Source organism: Jaculus jaculus, chromosome 16 (assembly GCF_020740685.1).
Source record: "Jaculus jaculus isolate mJacJac1 chromosome 16, mJacJac1.mat.Y.cur, whole genome shotgun sequence".
In the NCBI taxonomy this organism is placed as follows: Eukaryota; Metazoa; Chordata; class Mammalia; order Rodentia; family Dipodidae; genus Jaculus; species Jaculus jaculus.
The window spans coordinates 46,097,132-46,116,942 of NC_059117.1; the positions used below are offsets into that span (position 1 = coordinate 46,097,132).

General features: G+C 42.0%; 1 protein-coding gene and 1 long non-coding RNA gene across 2 annotated transcripts in view; one reads left to right on the forward strand and one right to left on the reverse strand.

Annotated features, from left to right (window-relative positions):
* The window catches only part of Rp9 (RP9 pre-mRNA splicing factor), a 33,405-nt gene extending 31,622 nt beyond the window's left edge, over positions 1-1,783 (reverse strand). Inside the window, exon 1 of the mRNA XM_004652752.3 lies at positions 1,612-1,783. Within this exon, the coding sequence (XP_004652809.1) occupies positions 1,612-1,763 (152 nt within the window). The 5' untranslated portion in view covers positions 1,764-1,783. The remainder of the gene's footprint in view (positions 1-1,611) is intronic.
* Positions 1,510-19,794, forward strand: LOC123455373. The gene is made up of 3 exons (XR_006633856.1): positions 1,510-1,622; positions 3,936-3,977; positions 19,628-19,794. It is a non-coding gene; the product is annotated as an uncharacterized LOC123455373 (long non-coding RNA).
* Positions 19,795-19,811: the final 17 nt, after the last annotated feature.

Consider the following 19,811-nt stretch of genomic DNA (forward strand, 5'->3'; position numbering starts at 1 on the left):
TCTTGAATCTGGAATTCCCAATTCTTTGGTTAGTTTGCAGATATGAACTCCAGGCTTGGGATTCCAGGAAGCACCCCAGAACCTCAATTTCTCTGTTACACAAGCAGGTAGAGAAAAGCCACCACCAAACTCCAGACAAAACTCAGGCACTCTGCATGTCTTTTTAGTCTGGAATTCCAAACTACCCCCACACCTTAGGGCTGGACCCTAGGGCCTGCCCACAGTGATACCTCCTGCAGCCAAGGGGCTGGAAATCCAAATTACAAACTTTGAATAACTCCTGAACAATTGTGGGAATTCATTCAAACCACATTCTTTTTTATTTTTTTTAAAGGTAGGGTTTTGCTTTAGCCCAGGCTGACCTGGAATTCACTATGTAGTCTCAGGGTGGCCTCCAACTCACAGTGATCCTCCTACCTCTGCTTCCTGAGTGTTGGAATTAAAGGCATGTACCACCACATCCGGCTAAATTACCACAATCTTACATAACCTACTCAGCTCGGGTAACTAGAAATACCCGAAGCAAAAAGACAGACTGAAGAAATAAACAAAGAAGTTTGACTGCTACAGCTAATTACAAAATCAGACAAGAGCTGATAGAGCTATTAATTCAACCGTGCACCGATGTGTGTTAAGGACATCTCCTCCAATTGAGACAAGAGAATACCCCACTCCGAAACATGTCACACCAACATGACTTATCTGTGGTAAAAGAAATTGAGAACTAACTTAAGCAAACTTCACTAACCCCTCAACTACCTAAAGAGAAAAGTTTCCTGAGTGAGGCTTACCACTAAGTGGAAAAGAGCTCAGTTGTTAACTATTTTCACAGGAGAAACTCGTCTTCCTAACAAGGCAACCTTTATTCCCCCCTATACATTTCTTCCCTTCACCTTCCCATAATTATCTCTTCCAACCCCCAGAAGCCATAGTCCCTATTCGTTGGCTCTAAGGTGTCTTATTCTTGTGGCAGTCTGGTGAATTGATACATAAGTCAACTGGCAGATCTGTCTGTTCTCCGTCATTCACCTGGGAGGGCATCAAGCCATTCCCCTCCTCTACGTTTGAACTTCCAGGAAACTACACGGAACCCTCTCTGAACCTGTGGTCCTGAAGCCTCCTGAATCAAAAGTGACGACTCTTGCCTCTGGCCCCCGGTGCGGAGGTAGAGCAGCTGCACGTCTCCCTTCGGGGCTGGAAACAAGTCCGCCTCCTATGTCACCCAGACCTTGTCAGAGTTTCGGGGCAGCCCTTTCCCTCTGGCTGATCTTCCCTTCCTGCGCGCGGTTACGGGACTGGGTTTCCCGCTAGCATACGAGACTCTGGCTTCCCCCTGGCCTCGGGAGCCCACCGGCCCGCCAGCACTTCCTAAGAGCGTCGGCGCGCCCGGGTCGCAGCGTCCCCGACGACGCGCGCCTTCCCCCAGGGCCAACCAAGACCCACACGCCCCAGAGGCGCCTCCGGACCCGGCCGTTTCCGGCGCCGACGCCAGGCCTGGATCCGGGTCGCCAGGCCGCGACCTTCCTTCCGCTCGCCTCAGGAGGAAGCTGAGGTCCCTGCCTGCCGTGCGACCCCGGGCCCGGAGGGGAGGGCCGCCCGGTCGGGACTCACAAGGACTCCAGGTGCTTGAGCTGCTGCAGCTGCTGCGCGTCGTGGCGCCGCCGCTTCTGCTCCCGCCGCCGCTGCAGCTCCTGCTCGGGCGGCTCCCGCGGCCGCCGCGCGCCCCGCGCCCCTGCGTCGTCGAGCCCCGGTCGAGACGACATAGCGGCCGCGGGGACCCGCTCCGGGCCCGCGGCAGGCCGGCCACACTTCCTCCGCTCGCTCGCCCCCCCACCCCCTTCCGCCCCAAGGGCGGCGGGTGTCCCAGCTGAGGCCTCCCAGCCCCCGCCTTCCCGCGGCAGGTCCCCCAGGCCTGAGCCAGCAGCCCGGCCTGCGGCTCCCCCTGGCGGCCAGAGGCAGCGCAGCCGAGCCGCAGTGGGGGCGGGGCGGGACCGGGCTGGGGGCGGAGCCTGAGAGGACTAGCCGCAGCACCTCTGGGTCTGGCTTTTCCCCTTGCTAGTCCCCAACCCTGGGCAAGTCACATGTGTGTCCCTTCAAGGACTAGACCCTAGTGCTCATTACATGTTCGCAGGATGCATGTAGTTTGGGAAGAAAACGAGTCTTTGTATAAATTCTCCGGTTTTTCCGTGAACGTAATTCCACGATAAAACAGGTATCTATTGTGTCAAGATTTGGGTACCAAAACCGAGCCTTAGCCCTTAATAGGAATTTAGGGCTGGGATGATGGCTCAGTAGTTAAAGACACTTGCTTGCAAGATCTACAAGCCTGGCACCAGTACCCACATAAAGCCAGGCTACCATTTATTTGAAGAAGCAGAGTATACACTAATAAGTAATTTAAAAAAGGTATTTAGGGCTGGACGGATGGCTTAGCGGTTACGGCATTTACCAGTGAAGCCAAAGGACCCAGGTTTGATTCCCCAGGACCCCCCAGATGCACAAGGGGGTGCATGCCTCTGGAGAGCTTTTGCAGTGGCTGAAGGCACTGACGTCCCCATTCTCTCTCTCCCTTTCCCTCTTTCTCTGTCAAACAAACAAAATATTTTAAAAAGTAATTTAATTTTTCTTATTTTATATTAGCTTACTGTGGTGAAATTCTGGACATGCTACACGGCACTCTACCACTGATTTATATACCCATGCTCAGAATTTATTTAACTTTGAAAAACACTGATAAAGATTGGGAACAAGGTAGTTTTTTATTTTAGGTAGCTAGGGACACTGGTTGGACAGGACATACATTCCAACTGCCCTGGAGAGACTAGACAGAACTCCAGTCTGACTCAATATGGCAGTCAGGAACAGTTGTTCCTCAGGATTTTTCGCCACCAGCCCAGAGAGGCAGATGTTAGCAAAACCTGGAGCATTCCTGGCATGATGGCACACACCTTTAATCCCAGCACTTGGGAGGCAGAGGTAGTAGAATTGCTGTGAGTTCTAGGCCACCCTGAGACTACATAGTGAATTCCAGGTTAGCCTGAGCTAGGGCAAGAGCCTACCTCAAAAAAAAAAAAAAAAAATTCAGAGACCAGTAAGCTAGAAAGGAGATATAAAGGGAATAGAAAGGGATGGGCGGGGGACTTAATAGGATGGTATTGTATATATGTCAGTAGAAGAACAGATTAGTGGGGGTGAAAAGGCCTAAGTGAGGTCAGGAGAAGAGATTGAGTAAAGGAAAGATGGAGGGAGGGTTAATCAAAAACTAAGACGATATAAATAAGCCATATGGATACTACTTCTTTTGACAATGGAACATATAGGTGCCATAGATTTTCAGGGCCAGGGATGGGATACCTTCCAGTAAGTTGTTGGCCTGGGAGGTCCCTGATGTCCCCAAAACATTACAGGCCATTGCTGAGGCCCTTGGTTTCCCACCAGAAATAGATGGTAAGAACCTATCGCTGAAGACTCCACATACTTGGGCTGCAAAGCCACTGAGAAATCCTGCTGGAGCTGAGCTGAAAACCTGCTCCACGTAAGCCAGCTGACAGAGAGCTGGAAAAGGCCATGAGGCATACAGTTCAATATGAGAGAGAAATCACCAGTGGAGATACTCAGCAGTGGACACTGAAACCTTATATTTGGCCAGGCAAACCAAATGAGCCAACAGGTGTTAATAGTGGAACATCTGTTATGGGGGAAACCAGGCACCCTCTAATTTGACTGGAGGCCTACTTCATGGGAGGAAATACATCCCTGATACTGAAAACCAACAAGAAGGGTAGTCATGAGCTCTAGGGTTGTAAGGTCTACTGGTGTCTGATTAAATGTATATACTATGCTCACCAAACTGCCAAGTAAGCACATCTCTTAATGTTCATACCCATTTATTAATGTTACTCTCAATTTTTCACAAGAGAACTTTCTCTTTTCAGATGGCAATTTGTATAATCCTTTCCAGATCCATCCATTTTCCTGTAAGTTTCATAACTTCATTTTTCTTTATTGCTGTGTAGAACTCCATTGTATAAATGTGCCATATCTTCATTATCCACTCATCAGTTGAAGGACATCTAGGCTGGTTCCATTTCCCAGTTATTGTGAATTTGAGTAGCAATAAACATGGTTGGGCAAGTATCTCTAAGGTAATGAGATGAGTCCTTAGTATATATGCTTAGGAGTGCTATAGTCATATGGTAGATCTGTTTTTAGCTGTTTTAGGAACCTCCACACTGATTTCCACAATAGCTGGACCACACTGCATTCCCACCAACAGTGTAAAAGGGTTCCTCTTTTTCCACATCCCCGCCAGCATTTATGATCATTTGCTTTCATGATGGTAGCCAATCTGACAGGAGTGAGATGGAATCTCAATGTAGTTTTAATCTGCATTTCCCTGATGACTAGGGATGTAGAACATTTTTTAGATGCTTATACACCATTCATATTTCTTCTTTTGAGAATTCTCTATTTAGCTCTATACCCATTTTTAATTGGCTTGTTTGATTCCTTATTGTTAATACTTTGAGTTCTCTGTAGATCTTTTTTTTTTTTTGAAGCTGATATATATATATATATATATATAGATAGATAGATAGATAGTTATTTTTAGGTACTTTATTTTTTTTGATGCAATTGTGAATGGGAGTGATTCTCTGATTTCATGCTCTGTGTGTTTGTTGTTAGCATATATGAAGGCTACTGATTTCTGTGTATTTATTTTGTATCCTGCTACATTGCTGTAGGTTTTGATCAGCTCTAACAGCTTGCTAGTAGAGTCTTTAGGGTCCTTTATGTATAAGATCATGTCATCTGCAAATAATGATAACTTGATTTCTTCCTTTCCAATTTGTATCCCTTTTATGTGTGTCTCTTGCCTTATTGCTATGGCTAAGACTTCCAAAACTATATTAAATAAAAGTGGGGACAGTGGACACCCTTGTCTTGTTCCTGATGTTAGTGGAAAAGCTTCCAGTTTTCCCCATTTAGTAATGTTGGCTGTAGGCTTGTCATAAATAGCCTTTATTATATTGAGATATGTTCCTTCTATTCCCAGTCTCTGTAGGACTTTTATCATGAAGGGATGTTGGATTTTGTCAAATGCTTTCTCTGCGTCTAATGAGATGATCATGTGATTTTTGTCCTTCAACCCGTTTATGTAATGTATTACATTTATAGATTTGCATATGTTGAACCATCCCTGCATCTCTGGGATAAAGCCTACTTGGTCAGGGTGAATGATCTTTTTGATATACTCTTGTATTCTGTTGGCCAATATTTTGTTCAGAATTTTTGCATCTATGTTCATGAGGGAGATTGGTCTGTAATTTTCTTTTTTTGTTCTATCTTTGCCTGGTTTTGGTATCAGGGTGATGCTGGCCTCATAGAAGGAGTTTGGTAGAACTCCTTTCTTTTTCTATTTCCTGGAAAAGCTTAAGAAGCAATGGTGTTAGCTCTTCCTTAAAAGTCTGGTAAAATTCAGCAGTGAATCCATCCGGGCCTGGGCTTATTTTAGTTGGGAGATTATTGATAACTGTTCGGATCTCCATGTTTGTTATAGGTCTATTTAAGTGATTAATCTCATTTTGATTTAATTTAGGTAGGTCATATAGATCAAGGAAATCATCCATTTATTTCAGATTTTCATACTTTGTGGAGTATATGCTTTTATAGTATGTCCCTATGATTTTTTGAATTTCTCTGGAATCTGTTGTGATGTTACCTTGTTCATCTCTGATTTTATTAATTTGTGTCTCTTCTCTCTTTCTTTTCGTCAGATTTGCTAAGGGTTTATCAATCTTGTTTATCCTTTTAAAGAACCAAGTCTTTGTTTCATTAATTGTTTGGAATTTTTTTTTTTTTTTTGTTTCTATTTCATTAATTTCTGCCCTAATCTTTATTATTTCTTCCCGTCTACTGATTTTTGGTTTGCCTTATTCTTCTTTTTCCAAGGCTTTAAGGCGAAGCATTAGGTCGTTTACTTGTGACCTTTCTAATTTCTTAATATAGGCACTTAAGGCTATAAATTTACCTCTTAGAACTGCCTTCATTGTGTCCCAGAGATTTTGGTATGTTGTGTTCTCATTATCATTTGACTCTATAAATTTTTTGATTTCCTTCTTGATTTCTTCATTGACCCATTCAAATTTAGTAGTGTATTGTTTAGTTTCCATGATTTTGTGTATGCTCTATAGCCTTTCTTGCTACTGATTTGTAGTTTAATTCCATTGTGGTCAGATAGAATGCAAGGAATTATTTCAATTTTCCTGAATTTGTTAAGATTTGCTTTGTGTCCTAATATATGGTCTATTTTAGAGAATGTTCCATGTGCTGCTGAAAAGAATGTATATTCTGCAGCCTTGGGATGAAATGTCCTGTATATATCTGTTAGGTCCATTCCTTCTATGACCTCATTTAGTCCAGATGCCTCTCTGTTTATTCTTTCCCTGGATGACCTGTCAATTGATGAGAGTGGGGTGTTAAAGTCACCCACCACCACTGTGTTTGGTGTTATCTGTGACCTTAGTTCTAATAATGTTTGTTTGACGAATTTGGGAGCCCCCATGTTAGGTGCATATATGTTTAGGATTGTAATGTCCTCCTGTTGGAGTGTGCCCTTAATCAATATAAAGTGACCTTCCTTATCTTTCTTGACTAACGTCGGACTGAAGTCTACCCTGTCTGATATTAGGATAGCAACCCCTGCTTGTTTACTAGGCCCATTTGCTTGAAACACCGTCTTCCAACCTTTCACCGTAATATAATGTCTATCCTTTGTAGAAAGGTGAGTTTCTTGGAGACAACAAATTGTAGGATCCTGCTTTTTAACCCAGTCTGCAAATCTATGTCTTTTCGTTGGGGCATTGAGGCCGTTGATATTAAGAGATATTATTGAAAGGTGTGTATTTATGTTTGCCATTTTTTTTGTGTGTGTGTGTGTTTCTGGTTCTATCTGTGCTCTCTTCTGTTAACTAGTATTTGAGTATTGCTTGTTTTTTCTAGGTTCCTTATATGTGTGCTTTTCCTTTTCTTTAGCATGGAGGATTCTATCAAGTATTTTCTGTAGAGCTGGTTTTGTCTTCAAATACTCTTTTAACCTGCTTTTGTCATGGAATGTCTTTATTTCTCCATCTATTTGAATGGATAACTTTGCAGGATAAAGTAACCTTGGTTGACAGTTGCTATCTTTCAGAACTTGGAATATATCACTCCAAGCCCTTCTGGCCTTAAAAGTTTGTGTTGAATAATCTGCTGTAATCCTGATGGGCTTGCTTTTGTAGGTAACTTGATTTTTCTCTCTAACTGCTTTCAATATTTTTTCTTTGGTGTGTGTGTTTGGAAGTTTGTTTATAATATGGCAAGGAGAGGTTCTTTCCAGGTTTTGTCTGGCTGGGGTTCTAAAGGCTTCCTGTATCTGCATTGGCACCTCTTTCCCAATTTGGGGGAAATTTTCTTCTATGATTTTGTTGAAGACGCCTGCTATGCCTCTGGAATGGAGTTCTTCTCCTTCTACTATGCCCTGAATTCTTATATTGGATCTTTTCATAGTGTCCCGAATATCTTGAAATTCCCACTCATACTTTTCTATACGTTTGTCTTTCTCTTTGTTGGACTGTATTAGGTCTGCCACCTGGTCTTCTAGCTTAGATATTCTGTCCTCTCCCTCATCCATCCTACTGGTGAGATTTTCTACAGAGTTTTTTTATTTCATTAACTGTGTTCTTCATTGCTAGTAATTCTGACTGGTTTTTCTTTATTATTTCTATTTCCTTATTTATGTCTTGTATTGCCTTCTTTATTTCATTAAATTGGTGTCCTGCATCTTCATTGATTCCTTTAATTTCCTCTTTGATTTCTTCTTTGATTGTTTTGATGTGTTCTTTGACCTCTTTGAACATATTTATAATCATTCTTTTGAACTCTTTCTCAGGCATTTCCTCTAACTCTTTCTCACTGGAGGACATTTCTGATGCATTAATACTTTTAGGTGGATTTATATCGTCATGCTTTTTAGTGTTTCTTGTGTTATAATGTATATATTTTTGCATCTTGGATTAAGTTAATGCTTGGATTTTCTAGCTAGCTGTGTATTCTTAGCTGTATCAATTGATTTGATGTAATATATTTTCAGGGTAGGACCTTAAGGTGTTAGGTGTGGCTCTTAAGACTCTCAGAGTATCTACAAAGATGTTCTTAGGGGTTGAGTTTCCCTGCTATAGGAGTATTCAAGTAGGCTGAGTGGAATAAAATACAGGTAGATTCTAAAATTTAACTAAACACTGTACACATTCAATCAAAAACAGCCCCGAGTATGTATGCAAGAGTAGTTATTATAACGACCAGGTCCTCTATCAACAAAGAGGTTAAGATTTCTGGTCTGTTGAGGGATCCAAGTCAGCTTGCGACCAAGTGAGACCCTTCCTGGTGCAATCCCAGTTACCTTGGATGATTTTGGTCTCAGTCAAGTTGCTGCCTGGGTCGTCGGGCTGCTGTTCTGATTTCTGGAGCTGGGCACTTGCTTTTCCTGTGGGGCAAATCGAGCCTGGCAAGTGTGGCCCTGCAGATCAGCACCCCTGCTGCTGGAACTGCTGCTGCTCAAGCTGCCGCTGCTGGGTCTGTAGCCACTGCTGCTGAAGGTGTTGCTGCTGGACCCACCTCTGCTGCTGCCCCTGCTGCTGCTGTAGCTGCCACTGCTGGAGCCACCACTGCTGCTGATGCTGCTGCTGCTGTGACCACTGTCGCTACTCCCCCAAGCTGCTGCTGCCGAGTCTGCCGCTGCTGCCACTCCTGGGTCTGCTGCTGCTGGGGCCGCTGGTACCGGTTCCAGAGCTGCTGATGTTGCTGCCGAACTCTGCTCCTGCTTGGGTCCCGCTGTCAGCCCAAGTTGGCGTGGCCGGGTCCTGGGCCGCTGCTCTGTTCACCGGAGCTGGGCTCAGGCGGTGGGGGAGTGGAGGGAGCCGCAGCTGCTCTGGTTCTCTCGCTGCTCCAAGCGTTCTTCTACCTCGCAGTCTGCTCCTCCGTTGTTCGCTGCTGCTCTCCCCTCACGTTTCCCGAGTTGCGGAGAGCGCGGGGTGAGGGAAAGCTCAGGCACCTGGCTTGTCCTGCAGCTGGAGCCAAGCCTGGCAGCTTTCTGGTGCGCTGCGGCCGCAGCGGTTGGCCGAGCTGCCGGAGCCGCTTTTCCCGCCTGTGCAGGCTCTGGATGCTCTGGAACTCTTCTACTTCTTTGCTGCCACTTCAATTTCCTATACACTTCACTTTTTAGTAAAAGTGTGTATTTTGCTGAGTTTTTTTTTGGTCTTTTTCCCCCCTAGGCTGCTTTGGCGTGGTACCCACGCCGCCATCTTAACTGGAAGTCTCTCTGTAGATCTTAAATATTAATCCTCTATCAGATATATAGCTGGCAAAGATTTTTTATCATTCTCTAGGTTGCCTCTTTGCTTTATTCACAGTGTCCTTTGCAGTACAAAATTTTGTAATTTCATGAGGTCCTTGTAGTTAATCTGTGGTTTTATTGCCTGAACAATTGGGGTTATATTCAGAAAGTCTTTGCGAAGAGCAGTATGTTGAAGAGTTTCCCTACTTTTTCCTCTAGCAGTTTCAGAGTTTCAGGTCTGATGTTAAGGTCTTTAATCCATTTGGACTTAATTCTTGTGCATGGAAAGAGAGAAGAATCTATTTTCATCCTTCTACAGACACATATCCAGTTTTCTCAGTACCATTTGCTGAAGAGGCTGTCTTTTCTCAAATAAGTATTTTTGGCATTTTTATCGAATATCAGGTGGCTATAGTTACCTGGACTAACATCTGGGTCCTCTATTCTGTTCCATTGATCTACATGTCTGCTTTTGTGCCAGTACCATGCTGTTTTTGTTACTATGGCTCTGTAGTATAGGTTAAAATCAGGTATGGTGATAGCACCAGCCTTATTTTGGTTGTTCAGTATTATTTTAAGTATTTGATGTTTTTTTGTGATTCCAAATGAATTTTTGGATTGTTTTATCTATTTCCATGAAGAATGTTGTTGGAATTTGATGGGGATCGCATTAAATGTGTAAATTGCTTTTGGTAAGATTGCCATCTTCACAATATTGATTCCTCCAGTCCAGGAACAAGGGATGTTTTTCCATTTCCTAGAGTCTTCTGCAATTTCTTGCTTGAGTGTTTTAAAGTTTTCATTGTAGAGATTCTCCACTTCCTTGGTTAGGTTTATTCCAAGGTACTTCATTTCCTTTGATGCAATTGTGAATGGAGTAATTTCCTGATTTCATCCTCTGTGTGTTTGTTGTTAGCACATAGGAAGGCTACTGATTTCTGTGTATTTATTTTGTATTCTGGTATATGGCTGTAGGTGTTTATCAGCTCTAACAGTTTGCTGGTGGAGTCTTTAGGGTCCTATATATATAAAATCATGTCATCTGCAAATAATGATAATTGATCTCTTCCTTTCCAATTTGTATCCCTTTTATGTGTGTCTCTTGCCTTACTCATATGGTTAAGAGTTCCAGTACTACGTTAAATAAAAGTGGGGACAGTGGACACCCTTGTCTTGTTCCTGATTTTAGTAAAAAAGCCTTTAGTTTTTCCCCATTTAGTAATATGTCAGCTGTAGGCTTGTCATAAATAGCCTTTATCATGTTGTGATTTGCTCTATGTATTCCTAGTCTCTGTAGGACTTTTATCATAAAGGGATGTTGGATTTTGTCAAATGCTTTCTTTGCATCTAATGAGATGGTCTTGTGATTTTTGTCCTTCAGTCCATTTATATAATGTATTACATTTATCGATATGGTATGTTGAACCATTCATGCATCTCTGGTATAAAGCCTACTTGGTAAGGATGAATGATCTTTCTGATGTATTATTGTATTCTGTTTGCCAATATTTTGTTGAGAATTTTTGCATCTATGCTCATGAGGGAAATTGGTCTGTAATTTTTTTTTTGTTTGTTTGTTCTATCTTTGCCTGGTTTTGGTATTAGGGTGATGCTGGCTTCATAGAAGGAGTTTGGTAGAACTCCTTCTTTTTCTATTTCCTGGAAAAGCTTAAGAAGCAATGGTGTTAGCTCTTCCTTAAAAGTCTGGTAAAATTCAGCAGTGAATCCATCCGGGCCTGGGCTTATTTTAGTTGTAAGATTTTTGATATCTTCTTGGATCTCCATACTTGTTATAAGTCTACTTAAGTGATTAATCTCATCTCGATTTAATTTAGGTAGGTCATGGAAATCATCCATTTCTTTCAGATATTCATACTTTGTGGAGTATATTCTTTTATCCTATGTCCCTATGCTTTTTAAAATTTCTCCCTTGTTCCTGGATTGAAGAATATTGTGAAGATGGCAATCTTACCAAAAGCAATCTACACATTTAATGCGATCCCTATCACAATTCCAACAACATTCTTCATGGAAATAGAAAAAAACAATCCAAAAATTCAATTGGTATCAAAAAAAACCCTCAAATTTCTAAAATAATACTGAGCAACCAAAATAAGGCTGGTGGTATCACCATACCTGATTTTAATCTATACTACACAGCTATAGCCACCTGATATTCGATAAAAAATGCCAAAAATACTCATCAGAGAAAAGGCAGCCTCTTTAGCAAACGGTGCTGGGAAAACTGGATATGTATCTGTAGAAGGATGAAAATAGATAATTTTCTCTGTCCATGTTCAAGAATGAAGTCCAAATGGATTAAAGACCTTAAAAACTCTCAAACTGCTAGAGGAAAAAGAAGCGGAAATCCTTCAACATATTGGTCTTGGCAAAGACTTTCTGAATATAACCCCAAAAGCTCAGGTAGTAAAGCCAAGATTAACCGCTGGAACCTCATGAAATTACAAAGAGTTTGTATGGCAAAGGACACTGTGAATAAAGCAAAGAGGCAACCTACAGAATGGAGAAAAATCTTTGCTGCCTATGCATCTGATAGAGGATTAATACCTAGGATCTACAAAAAACTCAAAAAAATAAATAATAAGAAATCAGGGCTGGAGAGATGGCTTAGCAGTTAAGCGCTTGCCTGTGTAGCCTAAGGACCCCGGTTCGAGGCTCGGTTCCCCAGGTCCCACGTTAGCCAGATGCACAAGGGGGCGCACGCATCTGGATTTCGTTTGCAGTAGCTGGAAGCCCTGGCGCGCCCATTCTCTCTCTCTCCCTCTATCTGTCTTTCTCTCTGTGTCTGTCACTCTCAAATAAATAAATAAAAAATGAACAAAAAAAATTTTTTTAAGAAGTCAAACAAACCAATTAAAAAATGGGCTATAGAACTCTCGATGGGAGAAAGAGAAATCACTAGCAAAGTTACTCAACAGTGGACACTGCAAGCCTTATATTTGGCCAGCCAGGCCAAATGAGCCAACAGGTGCAATAATGGCACCTCTGTTTTGGGGGAAACCAACTGTCCTCTAATTGGACTGGAGGCCTGCTCCATTGGAGGGAATACATCCCTGATACTGAAAACTTAAAACAGGGGTAGTCATGAGCCCTGGGGGTGTAACGTCTACTGTTGTCTGGCTAAATGTATATACTATACTTATCAAACTGCCCAGTAAGCACTTCTGTTAATGTTCATACCCTTATATTAATGCTATTATCACTTTTGGTAGAGAATCTTCTCTTTTCAGATGGCAGTGACCTTGGGATGACTCAGATGGTATCATGGTGATGGAAAGAAATGACCACAGTGCTCAGTACTGCAATATCTGTATCAGACCTTCCAAGGCTGAGGGTCTAATACAGAAAGAATGTAAGAGCCAAAGGAAGGGCAGGACTCCATACAACATGCTCCCTCCAGACATAAAATGGCGTGGATATCCATGACCTCACAGTGCCTGACACTACCTACATAAGACCATTATAAGAGGAGGAAAAGATCATGACATCAAAAAAAGAGAGACTGAGATATGAGGGGGTTTGATGGAGAATGGAGTTTCAAAGGGGTAGGTGGGGGGAGGGAGGGTATTACCATGGGGTATTTTTTCTAATCGTGGAAGTTAATAAAAAAAAATAATGGGGGCTGGAGAGATGGCTCAGCGGTTGAGCGCTTGCCTGTGAAGCCTAAGGACCCCGGTTCGAGGCTCGGTTCCCCAGGTCCCACGTTAGCCAGATGCACAAGGGGGCGCACGCGTCTGGAGTTCGTTTGCAGAGGCTGGAGGCCCTGGCGCGCCCATTCTCTCTCTCTCCCTCTATCTGTCTTTCTCTCTGTGTCTGTCGCTCTCAAATAAATAAAAAGAATAAAAAAAGAAAATGTTTAAAAAAAAAAAAAAAGAACTTTCTAAAAAAAAAAATAATGGAATTTCAAAGGGGAAAGTGTCAGGGGGAGGGAGGAAATTACCATGGGATTTTTTTTGTAATCATGGAAAATGTTAATAAAAATTTAAAAATTAAAAAACCCTGAAAAAAGAGATATTATTGAAAAGTGTGTATTTATTTTTGCCATTTTTTTGTAGTTCTTCTGGTTTTACCTTTGCTCTCTTGTGTTTACTAGTATTTGAGTATTGTTTGTTTTTTCCAGGTTGCTTGTATGTGTGCTTTTCCTTCTCTTCGGCATGGACGATTCTTTCAAGTATTCTCTGTAGAGCTGGTTTTGTCTCCAAATACTCCTTTAGCCTGCTTTTGTCATGGAATGTCCTTATTTCTCCGTCTATTTGAATGGATAGCTTTGCAGGATAAAGTAACCTTGGTTGACAGTTGTTATCTTTCAGAATTTGGAATACATCACTCCAAGCCCTTCTGGCTTTTATAGTTTGTGTTGAGTAATCTGCTGTAATCCTAATGTGTTTGCCTTTGTAGATAACTTGATTTTTCTCTCTGACTGCTTTCAATATTTTTTTCTTTTGATTGTGTGTTTGGAAGTTTGATTATAACATGGCAAGGAGAGGTTCTTTCCAGGTTTTGTCTGGCTGGTGTTCTAAGGCTTCCTGTATCTGCATTGGCACCTCTTTCCCAATTTGGGGGGAGTTTTCTTCTGTGATTTTGTTGAGGATGCCTACTATGCCTTTGGCGTAAACTTCTTCTCCTTCTACTATGCCCTGAATTCTTATGTTTGATCTTTTCATGGTGTCCCGAATATCTTGAAATTCCCATTCATACTTTTCTATTAGTTTGTCTTTCTCTTTGTTGGATTGTATTAGATCTGCCACCTGGTCTTCCAGCTTAGATATTCTGTCCTCTCCTTCATCCATTCTACTGTTGAGATTTTCTACAATTGTTTTTTTTTATTTTACTAACTGTGTTCTTTTTGCTAGTAATTGTAACTGGTTTTTCTTTATTATTTCTATTTCCTCATTTATGTCTAGTATTGACCTCTTTATTTCATTAAATTGGCATCCTGTGTCTTCTTTGATTCTTTTGATTTCTTCTTTGACTTCTTTGAACATATTTATAATCATTCTTTTTTTTTTTTTTTTTTCCGAGGTAGGGTTTCACTCTGGTCTAGGCTGATCTGGAACTCACTCTGTAAATCCAGGGTGGCCTTGAACTCACAGTGATCCTCCCACCTTTGCCTCCCGAGTGCTGGGATTAAAGGCGTGCGCCACCACGCCTGGCTCATAATCATTCTTTCGAAATCTTTCTCAGGCTTTTCCTTTAAGTCGTTGTCATTGGAGGTAATTTGATGCATTAATTCTTTTTGATGGATTTATATTGTCTTGAGTTTTGGTGTTTCCTGTGTTATAATGTATGTATTTTTGCATCCTGGATTATTTAATGATTGGATTTTCTAGTTAGCCAGGTATTATTATATGTATCAATCAATATGATGTTGTATATCTTCAGGGTAGGAGCTTAAGCTGCTAGGTGTGGCTTTCAAGACTCTGAAAGAATTTACAAAAGTGACCCCAGGTGTTGGGTTTGCCTGCTATGAGAGTATTCAAGTAGGCTGAGTGGAACCAAATACAGATAGTTTCTAAAAGTTAACTAAACAATGTACACTTTCAATGAAAAAATAATACAGAGTATTTATCCAAGAGTAGGTATTATGACAACCAGATCCTCTGTCCCTAAGGCTGTGTGGTGCCTTACCCACTCCCTTAATCCTGACAGCAAGGAGATTAAGATTTCTGGTCGGTTGAGGGTTATGAGTCAGTTTGTGACCAGGTGAGACCCTTCCCTAATATTTAACAGAAGAAGATACAAAGCCACTATAAATCAAGAAGCAACAAATAATAAGCCCAAAATATAGCTCATTTAAGAATGTCAAATATGACCATCTATCATATTTAACATATAATTTATCCTGAGATGGAAGGTGCTATTAGCACTTATGGTTCAGGCCTATATACCAGGTTTATTAGGTGGGTACTGACCTGGTATAATCCCAGTCACCTTTTGGGATGATTTTGGTGTCAGTTATGCCATGCTCCTGCATGGGTCCTGCTGTTGGTTCAAGCAGGTGTGGCCGGGTCCCTGGACCTCTGCTCTGTTCACTGGAGCTGGGCACTGGTGGTGGGGGAGGGAAGGCTGCTGATGCTGCTCTAGTTCTCTTATTGTTCCACGTGTTCTTCTACCTTGTGATCTGCTCCTCCATTGTTCACTGTCATTCTCCCTTCATGCTTCTTGAGTTTGCAGAGAGCTCTGATGTGAGTGTAAAATCCCCTCACCTGGCTTTTCCTGTAGCTCAAGATGAGCCTGGTGGCTGGCTGGAGCACTGCCACTGTAGTCCTGCAGACATGCTGGATCTGCTTCTGTCAGCCTGTGTGTGCTCTGGATCTCTCCTACTTCTCTGCTACTGTTTCAATTTCCTGTACACCTCACTTTTTAGTAAAAGTATGTATTTTGCTGGTTTTTTTTGCTCCCCCCCCCCCCCCCGGGCTGCTGTGGGGTGGTACCTATGCCACCATCTTAACTGCAAGTCCAAAAAATGTTTTAAAAAGGAAAAACAACAAAGCCTAGAGTGGTGTCACATATCTTTAATTCCAGTGCTCTGGAAGCAAAGGTAGATGGATTGCCATGAGTTTGGGGCCACCCTAAGACTACATAGTGAATTCCAGGTCAGACCCTACCTCAAAAAAATAAAAAATAAAGAAAGCCTGAGCTACAGTGAGACCATATATTGAAAAATCAAACAAACAAAAAACCTGGAGCATATTAAGGGAAGGTAAGTGTAAGGGAGCCAGATTTTAGCCAGGAAGTGAGGGAACAGGGAGATAATGAGATAGAGGTGTAGGGAGAGAGACAGATGAGAGGTCACAGATGGAGAACATGTACCTTACTTCAGGGCAAGGAAAAGAAAGGCCTCTGGGGGCTTTTATGCCCACATCCTTGGGGCAGGGTAACTTTCCCAGTGGAGGAAGGAGCCTTGGGTGGTGTGGAGGCCTTCCCATCTTTTGGCCATGTGGTAGGAGAGACTATGGGGATGGGTAGAATGCTAAGATTCTGGCACCTGAATGACGCGAAATCCTGTCTCAACACCCTCTCAAAAGAAGTGTTAGCACCTACTAAAGCAGAGATCCAGAGGTTCCTCAGAGCTCATCACTGAAGTAGATTTAAAACTCACCCACCATGGCTCAGAGTGTCCCCCCCCCCGAAAAAAAATAACTGCTGCTCCTACAACACATAAACCACAACCCCATGGGGAATATCTGCAACCCCACTGAGGAGTGTCCCCAATGGAATGGGGGTAGAGTCTAGGGAAAAGAGGGTAGCAACACATGACATATCCTTATGAAACATGTTAATAATAATAATAAACATTAAAAAGTGTTAAGAACTTAACCAGAATGTATTTTGAAAATGTGTCTGGTATGTGGAGTTATAATAGTTGACATAATGAAACAATATATAAAATGTCAGTAAATATAGGGACATAATTGTCTCAAATGTATGTGAACACAAAAACACAGCTCTCACCATAAAGGGAAAGAGAGATGATAGTTTATTCTGGGGTCAAATATGAGTCACCTTTGCCTGGGAATGCAGATTTAGGTTATTCCAATTCCATGTTCTAACATTTTAACAATTTCATGAAGGTTTTACAGTTATAGAACAAAAGAAAATCATGTATTGGGGCTAGAGGAAGGCTTAGTGGTTAAAGTGCTTGCCCGCAAAGCCAAAGGTCCCAGGTTTGATTCCCCAGGACCCATGTAAGTCAGATGCACAAGGTGGCGTATGAGCCTGGTATTTTTTTTTTTTTTTTTGCAGTGGCTAGAGGCCCTGGTGCACCCATTCTCTCTCTCTTTCCCTCTCCCTCTCTCAAATAAATAAATAAAAATATGTTTTAAAAAAATAAGTCATACATTGGTGGAAGCTGGTGGTCTGTATTCCAAAAAAAGGTCATACCTGTTCAAATGATAGTCACCACGATGTTAGGTTAGGCACAGAGGTGGGCAAAAAGTGGTTATTAAGGGGATAAAGGTAACCAAGGCAATTTGGCTCTGATCCTACAACATTGCATCTCTCTGTGATCACAGGAGTTTTATCATTTTACCATTCAGCCTGTTCAAAGTAGATGCAGTGGAAACAAAAAAAAATTAAAAAACAAAACAAAACAAAAAACAACTTGGTAGTGCACACCTTTAAACCCAGTACTCGGAAAGCAGAGGTAGGAGGATCACCATTAGTTCAAGGCCACTCTGAGACCACTGGGTGAATTCCAGGTCAGCCTGAGCTACAGTGATACACTACCTTGTAAAACCAACCAACCAACTAACCAATTTATAGTGTCAATGAGCTGGGTATGGTGGCTTACACATTTAATCCTAGCACTTGAAAAGCCAAGGTATGAGCTGGGCATGGTGGCACATGCCTTTAATCCCAGCACTTGGGAGGCAGTGGTAGGAGGATTGCCATGAGTTTGAGGCCACCCTGAGACTACAGAGTGAATTCCAGGTCTGCCTGGGCCAGAGTGAGACCCTACCTCAAAAAAAAAAAAAAAAAAAAAAAAGAAAGGAAGGAAGGAAGGAAGGAAGGAAGGAAGGAAAAGAAGAAAAGAAAAAGAAAAAGAAAAAGAAAAACCGAGGTATGAATGTTACTGTGAGTTCCAGGCTGGCCTAGACTACAAAGTGAATCACAGGTCATTTTGGGCTTAGAGTGAGATGCTGCTTCAACCTCTACGTTGCACCCCCCCCCAATTAATGAAAGAACCTTAGCAAAACTAACCAAAAGAAAGATAGAAGATGCTGGGTGTGGTGGCACACGCCTGTAACCTCAGTACTTGGGAGGCAGAAGAAGGAGGATCACTGTGAGTTTGAGGCCACCCTGAGACTACAGAGTGAATTCCAAATCAGCCTGGGCTAGAGTGAAATCCTCCCTCAAAAACTGAAATAAAAAGAAAAGAAAAGAAAAGAAAGAAGACACAAATTAATAAATTAATGATGAAAATGGAGCCATTACAACATTAAATGAAATCCAGACAATCACAAACAACTCTCCTGGGCTAGAGTGAGACCCTACCTCAAAATCCCACCAAAAAATATTCTCCACTAAATTGAAAAATCTGAAAGAAATGGATACATTTCTAGATGCCTATGACGTATTAAAATTAAACCACAGGCCTGAGACTCCATAGTGAATTCCAGGTCAGCCTGGGCTAGAGTGAGACCCTACCTTGAAAAACTAAAATAAATAAATAAAATAAAATTAAACCATGGTAAGATAAATCATTTAAACAGACATATAACAAGTAATACAAGCCGGGTGTGGTGGTGCACACCTTTGAACCCAGCACTTGGGGGCAGAGGTAGGAGGATCACTGTGAGTTCAAGCCACCCTGAGACTCATAGGGAATTCCAGTGCCGCCTGAACTAGAGTAAGACTCTACCTTGAAAAACAAAAACAAAACAAAACAAATAATATAATTGTGTGTAAGGAGGTAGAAAAATAAATAAATAAAATTGAAAGTTATATATAAAAAAAACTTCCAGCTAAAAAACAAAAACTCAGGTCCAAATTTTCACTGGTGAATTTTACCAGAACTTCAAGGCACTAATACTGATGCTTCTAAAGTATTCCATAAAATAGAAAGGGAGGGACCCATAAATATTTTAAAAAGTATTCAACATCTTTAGCCATTAGGGAAAAGCAAATTAAAACTACTTTGCAGTTCCATCTCTGGTCATAATGGCTATCATCAAAAAATCAAATAAGCATGCTTTTGATCCTAGCTCTTAGCAAGCAGAGGTAGTAGGCCTACTGTGAGTTTGAGGTCACCCTGAGACAACATAGTGAAATCCAGACAGCCTGGGCTAGAGTGAGACTCTACTTAAAAAAAAAAAAAAGTCAAATGAGGGGGCTGGAGAAATGGCTCACTGATTGGGCACTTGCTTTCAAAGCCCAACAACCCATGTTTGATTCCCTGATGCTCACACAAAGCTGTTTCCTGTACACCTCACTTTTTAGTAAAAGTATGTATTTTGCTGGGTTTTTTTTTTGCTCCCCCCCCCCCCCCCCCCCCCCGGCTGCTGTGGGGTGGTACCTATGCCATTATCTTAACTAAATAACTTAAATAATACTAAAAACTCTCATCTGGATAATTTCTCAGACGACACTTCAATACATACTTTCCCTTTTTTCTATTAAAAAAAAAATCTTGAAGAGTGGTTTCAACCTCTTCAATGTATACTCTTATCTACATCATGTAACTAAGTTAAAATAGACAGACAAAAAAATACTGTTTTCCTGTTTCCTCAGAGCAGCAAGTGAAGACTGAGCGCGGCGGAGTTGCACGTGGCTCTGAATCCGGGACAGGAGGAGGTCGGCGGGCCTGGGAAACAGAAGCTTCGCGGCCGAGGAATCCGCAGTTGGGGCGCGGCGGGAGGCGGTGGGCGGGCTCCCAGGTGGCTCCGCCCTGGGCTGGGCTGACGGGGGCGCCGCG